Source organism: Rissa tridactyla, chromosome 1 (genome assembly GCF_028500815.1).
Source record: "Rissa tridactyla isolate bRisTri1 chromosome 1, bRisTri1.patW.cur.20221130, whole genome shotgun sequence".
NCBI lineage: Eukaryota > Metazoa > Chordata > Aves > Charadriiformes > Laridae > Rissa > Rissa tridactyla.
The window spans coordinates 70,857,288-70,871,193 of NC_071466.1; the positions used below are offsets into that span (position 1 = coordinate 70,857,288).

The window sequence follows — 13,906 nt, forward strand, 5'->3', positions numbered from 1 at the left end:
ATAGAGAAAATTGAAGAAAGGAAGAAGGAGCTGAAAAACTTGAGAAGCTGTAGGGCACAAGAGAAAAGAGAGGAGGAAAGGAGGAAAAGGCGGAGTAGGAGACCAAGTGCAAATGGAGCAGGGAGGCAGCCCAGAAGAACAAAGCATGGGACAAGCAGGATTCGTGGAAACTCGACCAGCTCAAATGGAAGCGATGCCAGACCACACGCAACTGCACTAGACAACACACAAGAAAAATTCATTCATCTCATCATAAAAGTAAAATTGTTGCAGTTAACAGAAAAATAACAGAAATTCAAGCTAGGTGACAGTGTGGTACCCTATTCTCAAAGGTTCAGAACTGTATTTAGTACACACGGCTTGGTTTTGGATATGTTTCTGAAGGTGGTTGGGTTTGCTTTCCAAAAATTCTATGAGTACTGCAGAATTAACATTCTGCTAATGCTGAGGAAAGCAGTCTCCTTCCATCGCTAACTAAAGTAGTTCCTGGCACTACATTGTATAACGAGATTCTCCATTTTTACAGTTTTAAAATGATTCGCAAGCATTTACAAAGTGATTTGATTTAAACCAGAACTGTAACCTGTTCCCTTTTATTATTTCTTTTCTAAAGAACAGCCAGAGTTCATTCCATTAGCGCAAAGTTCTTCCAAGAACTAGCATAAAGTAGGAAAGCACCTCGGTTCTTATTTCCCTCACCACAGGATCATGTAATTCATCAAGAAGGGCGTTATTTCCCATTAAGCCAACATTGGATAGAAATGCTGTTGTTCCAAATGATCCAGAAAATTTTTAACGGCCGAGGAGACTTTCTTGGAAGTAACAGGACTGCCACAGACAAATGCACATGCATTTTGGAGGAAAAGGTAGAGGGAAAAGAAAAAGTCAAGTTTAAAAGAAAAAAAAAAAGGCAAATCTGATGTTAATTTAGGGAGACAAGTCTCAAAACCACTATTAAAAAACATGAGATATCACCATCAAGGGGCACATGATTGGTAATCTAGCACTCACCACACGACAAAGGACTGAGCTGAGATTGTTAACTTTTGAAACACGCTCAGACTTCTCCCTTTTGCAGAGGAGGTTACACCAAAGAGCATCAAAAGGTGTGCTACACACTGCATCAGAAATGCCAGCTAAAAAGAAGTGACATAATTTATCTTAAACCATCCTGAATTTCATAGCAGAATGATTTCACAGAGACAAGCCAGAGACATGGCACATCAGATCAAAGTTACCTGTTAGCACAAGAAACAACTCTGCGCCTTATTAACACAGAACATCAAACACTGATAATGTTGGCGCCCACTGCTGAATTAGTAATGGCAAAGGACAAAAATAACTGGATTAGAGAGCTCTCTATGGCCCCCAACCATTCCTCATGGAACATTCATTAAACACTTCCTCTTCTCTTCACCTTGAACTCTGTGCTCAGCCCAAGCCAGTCGCACAAGAGCCTTGACTACGTTATGGAAATCTCAGTTCTAACACGCTCACAGTTACCCCATCTTTAGTGGAAACGAGTTATACCAGCATAAAGTTGGGCCAACACTGGTACAAAACCAAGTAACAGGGAGTATCCCACTTTTCACCAGGATATAACCTGATAGGATACTGAGTAGGAAAGCTGCCACTAACACCAGTACCCTTCACTTTTCTTAGGGCCTCAACGTCCACTTTCCCTCCTGCAGTGACAACGCCTGGAATTTACTTCTGAATAAACACACTGTACACCAAACAAGGGTTAAGTTTCACTTCTACAAACTAGCTATGCATATTCAAATGGAAATAAACATCCTAATTCTCCAAAGAGAAACCCTCAGATACTTGCTTCATGATCCCAGGAGCCTGTTTCTCTCTGCCTGTCTGCTGGTGCCCTTACCCACCATTCTTTATGGCTGTATTATCATCATCATCATCTATGGACTTAGTATTCCAAACATACCAGCCGCCCACAACTGAAGGGCTTCTTTGCATTACAAATTATAATTGCACTGAATGCACTATTGGTTCTGTGACATAAAAAGGAACCAAAAAAAAAAAAAAAAATCATCAAGCTTATTTTAACTTGACGGAGTTGAACCCATCTGAAAAGCTAAGTCAGTAAGCCACAGAACCCACTAATTAATTACCATATAGAAGTATGTATCCAATCTAATGGAGATCAAAATTAAAAAAAAAAAAAGTAACCCATTATTCACCACCACAGTTTCAATTACAGCTGGGAGAATAATTCCAGTTAACGCATTTTCTGTGGCCTGGCTCACACCCAAAAAAATGCTTCTTGGGAAGAAGCTCAGAAGGAAAATTTGGCTTGAAAACTGGAGCAAGACACCTCTTTTGAAGTCTTCCTCCAAAAATCAAAATAAAAAAACCCACCACCACTACCACAGTCCCCAAAATCACACTTTCAGAAGGAAAATTTGGCTTGAAAACTGGAGCAAGACACGTCTTTTGAAGTCTTCCTCCAAAAATCAAAACAAAACCCCCCACCACCACCACCACAGTCCCCAAAATCACAGTTCTCCCCTTTTGAAGATTACTACTATTTTCTAGAGTAGGCCATTGAGATTAACAATTTTATCCATCCATTTCTTCATTAAACTGGACCGAGTCAGTATTCGTTAACCTTTGTGATACTTCACGCACTAGTGCCATGTGACATCAAGCTGAATTCCAAACTAAATTCACTTAAGAAAACAGAAAAGAACATTTCTTACCTGTTACTTTTTCCTCATAACTGTGGACTCCCACTGCTGAAGATAACCTGTCAAGTTAAAGAGTCTTCTTTTTTCTTTCTTTCTTTTTTTAACCTCCCACTCCTAAAACTTTTAGTATTACCACATACGAAAGAAAACGCATTGAAAAACTTGTCTAATCTGTCAATGGTTACGTGCCACTTCTGTTACTCAGCTTCCGTAGGAGCTTGGGTAGGAATTTCAAATAACGACAGGGGAGACAATCTATTTTATAACAAGAAAAGAAACACCAAGAACATGCCAGAAAAACTTGCATTTTAAAATACAACAGTAGCATAGAGTTTCAGAGGCATGCAAAGGACCAGAAAATATAGTTTTAAATATACTATATACAGGTTATATTTCACATTAAGTCAATTTACGTTCAAAAAAACCATTCAGTGTGTGTTGGATTTTCCAACAAACTATAACTATATCCAACCGCTGAATACCCACCTAAAATAAAGGAACAGCCAATAAGCCATTGCTTTTGCAAGACACTAGCACAAGTGCATACACATATTGGGCATTGTTATCATATGCTGAAGTTGGTGCACGTTCGGGTTGCAACTGCAGTATACTTTCTAGAATAGCATTGCACAACTGATCTACTTGTTACTTAAAAGCCTGTTCCACCCAGCAGCAACTAGTGAACGAACAGCAGCATTTACCTGCATCCTCCTTTTACTCTGAAACCTCTCATACACGTGGTCCAGGTGATCTATACACTGTTCAGGACTGTGTACTGATGGTTTACACTTTTCAACTCCTTAAAAAAAGGCACTGAATTTTGGATGTACTGAAGAGAAAGGAACAGAAAGGTTCACAGTTTCTAGTGCATTTTAAGAGCTGAGAGTTACTTTAGCAATACACCCTTCACAATATAAATACGTTAACAAGTTCCCATTTAAATATGAGTCATCCCATCCCACTAGATTAAGAAAACAGAACTCATCAGATTCAGATTCTGGAGATTGTACGTGTCTCATTTACCTCTAAATCACTGAATTAAACTAGTTTAAGACCAAGACGGAACGAAAGTCCTTGCAGTTATTTAGTTATTTATTATTATTAGTTATTTAGTATATATAATAATTACTAGTTATTTAGCTTTTGCCAAGTAAATTGCCAGATCTAATCCAAAACAAGTGTGATACCTTTTCTAGTTTTTGATTTATAGTTTAGGCAAAATGTGACTTATTTTTACAAGTTAAATTGTATAGTGGTATTTTAAAAGTGCTTCAACTTTGTGTTATAACAAAAGTCATGGTTCTAAGCGTGGCAGATCTCTATTTCCCCTTAGTGAAAGCATTAAACCAGGCAGCAAACTTTACAATACAGAAAAGCTACAATAGAGGTTGGAGGAACAGCTGTAAACTTTTAGGATTTCATATAAATTTATGAGACAAAAATATCTGAATAGAGAACACTGAACAGAATCATTCAAGAGTGGGACTTTACCGTCCATTCATATAGTCCATATTCATGTTAATCACCCAACTGCACATCTCCTCTCCCCAAAAACAAAGACTAAGCAGACCCTTAGCTTTTACAATACAGTAGACCCACGTGAGTTTACCTGGCATGTTCTTGGTTCACTCTTAGATTAATCCTTCAATAATTTGTCCACACCTAACATGCGGCTACCCTCAATACTAGCTCAGGCCAGCTGTGGCTACCTGGTACCCAGCTGTGCAGTATTTAGCTGACATGTGCTCCACACCAGCGGAACAGTGCACAGCTGCATTAAGTGTTCCTGCTATACTTCTCTGCAAGGCGCTCAGGCTGAGACTCGGCACCACGCCGTAGGTTCATGCTTCTTCCAATTCGGATCTGGCTAGCAGCTGCCTGGTTTGGGACCTGTGCAGAGGCTTGCGTGCATTTATCTGCAAATTAGTGTAAACCTCGAAGCTTTCCAATGTTTTTGGCCAAATACCGCCATCAGTAACAGTAGCGTGGCAGTGTAGGCTCTTGCGCAAAGAGCAGCAGCTCCCAATTGGCACGGAGCTATACACCACTCCGGAGTGGCTGGCGTAACACTAGTCTCCCCACCCCTTAGAAAACGTCTCATACTTGCCTACTTTCTTAAGACTGAAGAGCATAAAAGCTGAGACCAAGGACTACACTGTAGATATTTATGAAGAACAGCTACCACAGCATCCTTTAAATAAAAGATCCTCAGAAGAGGAGTGCTACAGAACAGATGGGCTACGATGTATAAGTTCAGAAGTGACATGATTTTGACTGTCTTTTTGTGCCTACTCAAGGTAGGGCTATTTGGTGATACCACAAACGGTTGAGACAACTGGAAGAGGCAGCTCATCAACAAGCTCCTGCAGCTAGAAGTGAAGACACGGATCTCAAATTCCTACCACTGCCTGGAAAGTACAGCAACTGCTATGGATTCAGACAACTCTTTCACATACCTACGTAAACACCAGCAAGGCAAGAATCTCTACAGGATTAATACATAAAAGTACAACTTACGCACCTATACGATCCAGGTATGATGGGAAAAGCCAGACTGAATACCATAAAGAAAGATCACCACTTCTACTCCATCAGAAGTTATTTGAGCCTTTAATGAAAACTGCAGGTGAAGAAACTCAGGTCACCACAATTTCTCTCATCTTAAAAAAAGAACACACATCCCCAACCCCAAGCTTTAACAAAGAGGCCTTAAGTGGTCAAAAAATAAGGGTGAGGTTTTGTCAAACAACAGAAAGCTATGTATAAAATAGGAAAATAAAAATAAAATCCATGTCTACTGCCCCTTTATTAAGCAGTTAGTACTGAAGACTATGGGCCTAATGCTTAGGCCCAATCCAGCAACTGAGGTCAAAAAGGCAGCAAAACTTGCAGAAACTTATTTCAATTAGTAAAGATGGGAACAACTGAAGAACTATTAATGAGCCTGTTGAATGGAGAGCATGTTGATTAAATACAGCATGGGCAAAAACAAGATGAGGCTTGTTTCAAAAAAAACCCAAACAAATAACTCAAGCTAGTTGTCCACACTGTTGGCTCGTAAATTAACTACTGCTTCCAAACCAAAATACTTGAACAATTCACACCTCAATACACAGAAGCTGTTGACAGAGAATGAGGTAACATAAAAAAAAAAAAAAAGGATTTGATAAATCCATTAAAATATAAAGCATATGGTAAAAACTTCACTTGTATGTCTGTTTGCTTTAGTTCTAAGATACTAAGACTAGAAAGGGGTTAGGAACTAACAGAGCTTGTTAAAAGGGAATATATAAAAAAAAAGTGAAAAAAAAAGGATTTCAAGAGGCATACAAAGGCTCCTGGAACAGGGAACATTTCAGAAAAATGAACAAGGGGCATGAAAGAGTAATTGCAGTAATCAGTTTACTGAAAAGGAAAACCATTCCCATATATCATTTTTCCAAATACTACAGAGTCAATGAGACTGAAAAGCAATTCACTCAAACCTGAAAACGCTCATACAACATATAGTTGACTTTCTTAATGTCATTGCCATACTCAGTACATGCTTAGATTCACCTACAGAAAAAAACCAGGTATTAGAAGGCAAAAACCTATATTCTCTGCAGAATTCACTCATGAAGTTTAAAAAGCAGCCCACTGTGGAGTCCTTCTGTAGGCAGATTGTAAACAACCGGTACCTTCTCACCAACTTCCTAAGGAAAGCTTCTACAATCTTAGAAGATAGTCATGGGTAGGTGCTCTTCAGGATAATGCATGACCGTTCTGGATTGCCGTGAATCACTGCTTTCCTTCATTAAGCTGGACCAAGCCGAAGGGTCACCGCCCAATTTTTAGTTAATGCATGTACAGAAATAAAATACAGTTGTTAATTCAAATACAGTTGTCAATTCAGAGAACCTTACAGAAATAAGATTTCAAGAGTGGTGGGGAAATAGTACGCGTGTAGAACTCCAAAAGTTTTACTTGCCTCTCGGGTCTGCGCAGGACTGCAATTCATTTGCGGTCTCTTGGCAGTGGTATGATTTACACCAAAGCCAGTCAGACAGCGCAGCTTAATCTACGTTGGAGTTATGCACAGAGGTAGTTGCGCTACCACTGGCTGAAACACAGAATAGGAAAGGAACATGTTTTAACGGCAAAAACGTACCAGGAAACAGCTCCATCTTGAAGTTTTCCTTAAAGCTATGAACAGACTTACTTATCACAGAAAGAAGTAACACAGAGCTCATCAGACACTGCCTCATATCAAACTGTCTTCTGCAGTCGCAGAGGTTTTCTTTTTAGGCCACACAAATTCCAAGACAAATAAATTCATAATTCACTCTATTTCACCTTGCTAAAGGAACACCAGGACTACCACCCAAGGATAAATCCAGTACTCCATCATGACATAATACCTTTTTTATTACAATATCCAAAAAACTGAGTATGTAAGATTTTTGAGATCTCACGATCCCTTCTTCAATCTCAGGAATGTGCCATCTAAAGACTGTATATTTAAACCATAAAGGAGTTTAAATGTAAAGAAAAGAGAAAAAATGCATTTTCTTCATAAACATTCTGTGTGTCTCTTCCTACCAACCACGCCATCCTCTGTAAAACCCGAAGATTTCTTTCCGTAAAGCAAATATATATATAGTGTTGGTAGCCCGCCCCACCCCATCCCAAGATCAGTTTTTATTAATCTTCTGTATTAGTGTCAACAATCAGCTACAGATACATATTACTTTGAGAATTAAATACATAATCGTTTAATTCAAACAAGCAGAAGGGCAAGAGGAAAAAGCATTATGTGGATGGCACATTTGGTTGTAGATTACCAAAACATTCAGCCTTTACAATTCAATGATTCTTTCTCTAGTAATCAACTTTCAAATAAAATTTCTCTTTGTTGCAAATACAGACCAAAATACACTAGATAGTTTTCTTTTACTACAATCTTACCATAGTAGTTGAAGAAGTACTATTACAAAATGCTTTTAATTAGTGTACTCTTTACAAAGAGTCAGAGAAGCAATGTAATAGCAGAGTACAGTGTAAAGAGTGCTTCTAGGAACTAGGAGTTTTTGTAATATACTACTCGGTAAGCGATATAGCTACAGAACTCACAGCCACAACTGTTATGTCTACTCTCTCTCTCTCACTTAAAAGTAGCTGCAGCTTCAGTGCATTCAAACTGTGCCCGATGTCTCTGAACGGAGAGTTCTGCCTGCGTGAGCAATCTGAACAGATTAACACTGGTGTGAATTGAAAACGCCCCTCCTTGATCTGAGCTAACTATGTAAACGTACACAGGAGAGGGGAGTTTTGAACTCAGCCGGGAAGGTGAGTGCTCGCCACGGCCACCCAAGGGAAACTCTCAACCTGAAGAGAGGTGGTCGGAGATTAACAGAACTGGGACACAAAAAGAGGCAAACAAACAAAAAGAAAAAAAAAAAAAAAAAAAAAAAAAAAGGGACAAACAGCAACCGACAGAGCAAACACTTTAGAAAGAGCCTATTCCTTAAGCCTGCTTCAGATATTGCTCTGCTCTATAAAAGTGAATTTAGGACCTAAGGCTTGTAAGTTATAAGAGGCCCAGGCGGCCAAGTCCATCTTCAACGTCACTGAAGTGCTTTCACAAGATATAGCTTTTCCCCGTGTTCACTGGTGAAGATGGGAGCCTTTTTGTAGTGTTCCACCAACTCATCCATAGTATTAAAGCGACGCTGCCCAATACAATAGACATTGTCCACGAGCTGCACCTTGAAATGTTTGTTCTTCCCCGATGCCTTTAGAGATACCGAGAAGTCACTGGGCTGTTGAGAAGAATTTAAAAAGAAAAAAAAAAAAAAGAATTACATAAAAGTGAACAAAATGAAGGCGTAATTTTGTAGTTTCAGGAACAAACTGTGTCATACAGTTGATGGTAATTTATGCTAGTCTTTGTTCCACAGCTCGCTGCTTTAGCTGCTTAAGAAACCCAATAGCCTATTATTCAATAAATAATTGCCGTCATTATTAACATGCACAGTTAAGTCAGTTAAGTGAAAGCTCCCCAGATGCACAGTCTGAAGTTGCCAATTACATGACTAAATTGCAAATATTATCTTAGTTACTCAATCTAGAAGCACGAGAATGTCAAGGAGAAGGGAAAAACTTTCATCATGTATGGTTTCCTTGCTAGAGAGTCCTGGAGAAAGCAATTATCGCAATATTAGTTGGGCGAGATGAAGAAAAATCCCCATATCGCTTTTTTTAGAGCCGTGACCACTAGAGGGCCGTTCTTGCTTTGCATTGCAAAAGACCAAGACACATGCACCTTTTATCTTCATTACCACATGTATGGGGAATAATTTCTCCTATTGAGTACACCTTTTTTGTTAAAAAAGATAAAGCCATAGAATAAAAACACAGTACAAATCTCACCATCAAACCACCGCCCACAAAAGACAAAATTTGAGCACTAATTAAGTTATTCACGACAGAACAATTTTACATGATAAATCTCTTCGTCTTGGCAATCCGTGGCTTTAACGAAGACAGTGCTGTCCTCCAAAAAGCCGGGACGAGACCACTTGGCTTTCTGCACCACATGCTGCCATAGGAGGGTAGAAAGGACACACTGTCCCTCACTTCTGGCTGAACTCCATCTCTAGCTATTGACCGCCGCTGGCTGGCCCTAGAGATGGGAGTACGCTTCGCCCTGTGAGAGGTGGCTGGAGGTGGGTGTTGCCAGCCAGCAGGAAAATGGAGAAAAAAAAAAAGCACACAGCAGAGTTTGTAGCAAGTATTTAATGGAGATAAGTAACGCCTGATGCGACTCTGGAGGTCCTGCTGCAGGGTCTGTGCCCGCTGAAGGCATGGCTTCAGGCAGAAACCATTGAAGGTATGTGCCAATTTCAGACACAGCTTTCCTGCAGTCCCTCGGTCTTCCCCCACAGCTGGCTGCTGCTTTGGTCAAGCTAGCGCTGAGAACCTGAACTCATCCAGGCTAAACAAAACCCACAAGGGACTATCTGGTTCACAGCATCACCTTACGAACAACCCCAAGCGCAGCTGCAGCACAGCAGAGGACGGAGCAGGGGGGGAGCAGGAGCCCTCGGACATTACTGCTGTCACCAGGCTTCGGTTCATGAAACCACAGCCTCCGGAGTCCTCTACACCACGTTTGGGTGGTCAGGTACACACCTGAGTATGCACCCAAGTAAGCTGAAGGTCAGCATTTTATCAGGCACACTGTCTTTTTTTTTTTTCCTGCAATGATGTGAGTCTCTGCCCCACACATACACCGTGTTCTGCCTATCCCAAAATCTCGTCCCTTGCATCTCCCCCTCACCTGTTTTAGTACCAATGCCCTCTCTGCCTTCCATTCCTACTCCATCCACCCTGCTCAGAGCAAACAAAGCTCCTGCCGTGCCTGTTGATCTGGCTCTGGCCCAACTCCTCAGGCTTGCACCTCAGCTTTGAGCAGCAGCTCTTCCTCTCCTGCACTGCTCAAGCCAGGAGCTAGCTCCCCACACCTCTGGACTCTTCTATCCCAAGACACTACATTCCAGATCCACAAGCACCACTTCTTTAAAAATTATTTTACATAACATCCATAGGAGAATTGCTTCTTCCATCTGTAACCTGGTGCCACCCGTGCCTTGGCTGGGTCAGTGCAGGCTCTGGCAGGAAGGCAGCTTCAGGCATCAAGTTGCTCCAAATCCACTGGCTTAAAACACACGCAACACCCCCTGTGACTGCCAAGAGGAGAGGACTGGAGAGGGTTGCAAAGAAATATCTAATAGTGTACCTTTGGGGTTCCCAATGCTCCACCCAAGGTATGTTTCATGCCCTGTCATCTATCCTTACCTCCAAGTTTGAAAACTGCTGTGTTACGCCAGCTAGGTGTGATATTAAACCCTTGCCTCAGGAGCATCACAAACAAGCTGGCACAGAGCTCACACCAAGACTAACCTGTTTCCAGCACCTACCCTGCTGGGTTAAAACTAACCTGGTCGTACCAACATTGTGCTGTGGTCAAGACCTTGACCATTGTGTGGACAAACCCTCCAGCAGCCGTAACCCCACAGGCCTAGGACCTGTTGCAATGGGCATCTCCATAGCCCTACACAGCAGCCATTAAATGGTAACAAAGCACGGGCCTGCACAAACCAAGCTCTGCAGAAGCTCTGAGACCCTGGGCTCATGGAAGGGAAATTTAATGCAGCCGATCTCTGTGCTCTAAACATAAGCTACCAGGCAGGTCTATAAATAAGGTCTCTTCAAGGAGGACCACGTTGAGGGGAGCGCTTACAGACTGGCTGCTTCAGATTCGAAAAACAAGAGCAAGCGTTGTCGACTAAGTTCTGGTGCTTCCACGGGCAATGCCTACGCTGAGTGAAAACCAGCAACCAAAGGGCCCTCATTTAAAATAGAAGAGTTTACAAATGGAAAGTTCATAATCTGAACCAAACACATTTGTTTTAACAACAGGAAAAAATGTTATGACAAAGGTTTAAAAAACAAGTGAAAGAATCACTTTGCACTTAAACTTTTAGTGTTTTCTGACAAAGCACAATTGTTTTCAGCATGTCAAAATTACGAGTTTTCAAAGCTCCTTATACTTGCTAAGAATGATTAGCGCATCCTTTCTTGTCTAAAGATAATGACACACAGAGAGGTGCTGGAATAGGTCTTAGACCTCTGACCTACTGTCCTATGTCCCAGGCACTGGCCAGACTTAGATCTTTGTGAAGTGGTCTACACAATACTCTTCCTGCCATTTTAATTATAACTTTAATGAATGAACATTCTCCTGAACTACTGTGCATTCTTCCCAGCCTCAGAGCTGCTAATTAGATTGATGCATAAATTGAAGACATTATTATCGCTTATTTTCTCCAGCATATATGTTACAAAGTTTATTCTTTTCGTGATCTGATTTCATTTAAAAAAAATAGCGGAAAGGCTGATCTAACTCTTTTGAGAGCCACCATCCGGTGCAAAGAGATGGAAGAGCTCGAACAGCTGTTGCAAAAATTCTGAAACCCTTTATTGGCCTCAGTGTAGTAACTTCTACAGGACACAAGAACAAACAGCAAAGGCAACTGGACTTGCATTTGTTTTTATTTTGGTTCTTTTCTGCTCTAACAAACATGCAATATGGTTAAAAAGACTATTAAAAAAAGCCCCTCTAGATAAACTACTGCTCTTAACATTACCATTTCAAAGTGTGCTGGTTCGATGCAGCTTGAATTGGTTCCCTGCTGTCCTCCTTGGATTTGCTCCAAGTCTGTTTATTTTATTTACTGTTTAAGCTATTTTGTTTCAACTGCTGGCCAATTTTTCTCCCTTCTCCCTCTTAAATTAATTGCTACATTTGGATGTTTGCACACTAACTTCTCCACGAATAAAAGCCTCATATACACTGAATAAAGGCACATCAGAAGTAAGCTTTAACCCCTGAAATCTACAGAGGAGTTGATGATTCTGCGACAGAATTACAGAGCACAGCTTCACAGCAGGGAACCTGTGAATAGTTCTGTACTGTCATAATTGAGAAGACCTAAAGATGAAGATAAATCAATTCCTAAATCAGAAAATTGAGGATTAGTTATTATGCATCTTCAGCTTTTCAGTCCAGGTGTAGTATTTCTTTGAATAGTTTCAGATTCCTTTATTTTAACTCCTGCTTATGACTAAGATGACCATAGACTAGGTGATGCCTACAGCATGTGGAAGACAACAGGCAGGAAGATGTTCCTTTAATTTTACAACTTTGTTCAGGAACTTCACTGTCTTTTCAAAAAAAGATGGAAAACTTTATCATGAAGACAAGGTATAAAGCGATATAAGGGAAAACGAGAGAAAGCAGGAAAGAAGGTTCCCTCTTTACAATCTTCATTTAAGAATGAAGAATGAATTTAAGAATGAAACAAGACAATTCTATCATGAATGGCAATGTTGGGAAAAATAACTTCCTCTGAAAGCCTTTTACTCATCTTGTAGCTGTTCCCTCACCCCACCCCCGTGCCTGGGAATACCCTTCCCTCCATGGAAGACACACTCATTCTCCAGACTATTCTAGACCCTTCATGCTCCCATCTGTGAGCCTTTTCATTTCCATTTCCACACCCAGGTTTTCCCCTCACTTCTCCTCCTACTCAGACACCCATCCAAAAAAACCCAAAAAACAACCAACCATAAACAAAAAACAAGCCATAGCTCAAATGTCTAAGGTCACGCTGGAAAGAACCACAGGGGAAGGTTAAAAATTCCTTTTTCTACCCCTTCCACCTTGTTTAGATATAAACAAATACCCTTCCTCTCTATGTAATGGTTCACCATGTTCCAAAATCAACGTTACACTGGTCAGAAACATGAATTAGCTCCATCGATCTTCAAATACAGTTCTAATAAGATTTCTGTTCTTCCATTTAAAATAAACCACTATTTCCTTTAGCCTGTTTTTAAAGATAAACTTTCTCCTCTTCTCCACTATACTCATCAATCACAGCACATCACAGAACATGACAAACACTTCACTGTTTGAACAGTTGCCACATTTCATTGCTTCTATCCAACACTTGTAGGATCAAAACCCCAGGAAAACATGGGACACCCTGAACGCTACAGAATTAGCACCTCAAAAAGCATAAAAGCTCTCAACCTGTGCCTCCTCCTTCCACTATCACTACTGCTGGACAAAGAGCACTGAAGCTAAATGCGATCTCAAAGGACTGACACAAATATAGTTGCACCTACAATCCTTAGTATCATCTTAATACAATACCCTGCAACACCATTTAGGATCAGTTACTATAATTTGATAGCTGTGACACTATTAGCAGAAGGTAGCCATTACTTCCTAGTGAATAATTGCTCCTGGAATGGTCCAAAAATTTGCACAGCTCATTCCTGCTCACAAACAAAACTGGTTTGAGAAAAATAACATCTTTTCTGCTTCATGGGAAGATGTCACAGGGCTACGAAGCAGTGGTGTCTGTCTTATCCCCAGTTTCGCACCCATGTGCAGTGGAGTACAAGGGGACTGCAGGTCCTGACAGAAGCTTCTGTTGAGGTCTAAGGGTGTCTGCAGTCTGCTCAGAAGCTGGAGTTGTGGTGTGGTTGCCCTCCCTCATCACCGGCCACAGCCTATAACTGCTTCCTGTTAGCTACAACACTAGCAAGCACACTTGTTTCCTGGGGTGAATCTGAACAAAACCCCC

General features: G+C 40.8%; 1 protein-coding gene across 4 annotated transcripts in view; it reads right to left on the reverse strand.

The window, feature by feature from the left end:
• Nucleotides 1-5,495: 5,495 nt before the first annotated feature.
• Nucleotides 5,496-13,906, reverse strand: part of NCK2 (NCK adaptor protein 2) — an 89,733-nt gene continuing 81,322 nt past the window's right edge. For all 4 annotated transcript variants that reach the window (XM_054198473.1, XM_054198491.1, XM_054198483.1 and 1 more), the window contains one exon: nucleotides 5,496-8,509. In XM_054198473.1, the coding sequence (XP_054054448.1) occupies nucleotides 8,315-8,509 (195 nt within the window). In that variant the 3' untranslated portion in view covers nucleotides 5,496-8,314. The remainder of the gene's footprint in view (nucleotides 8,510-13,906) is intronic.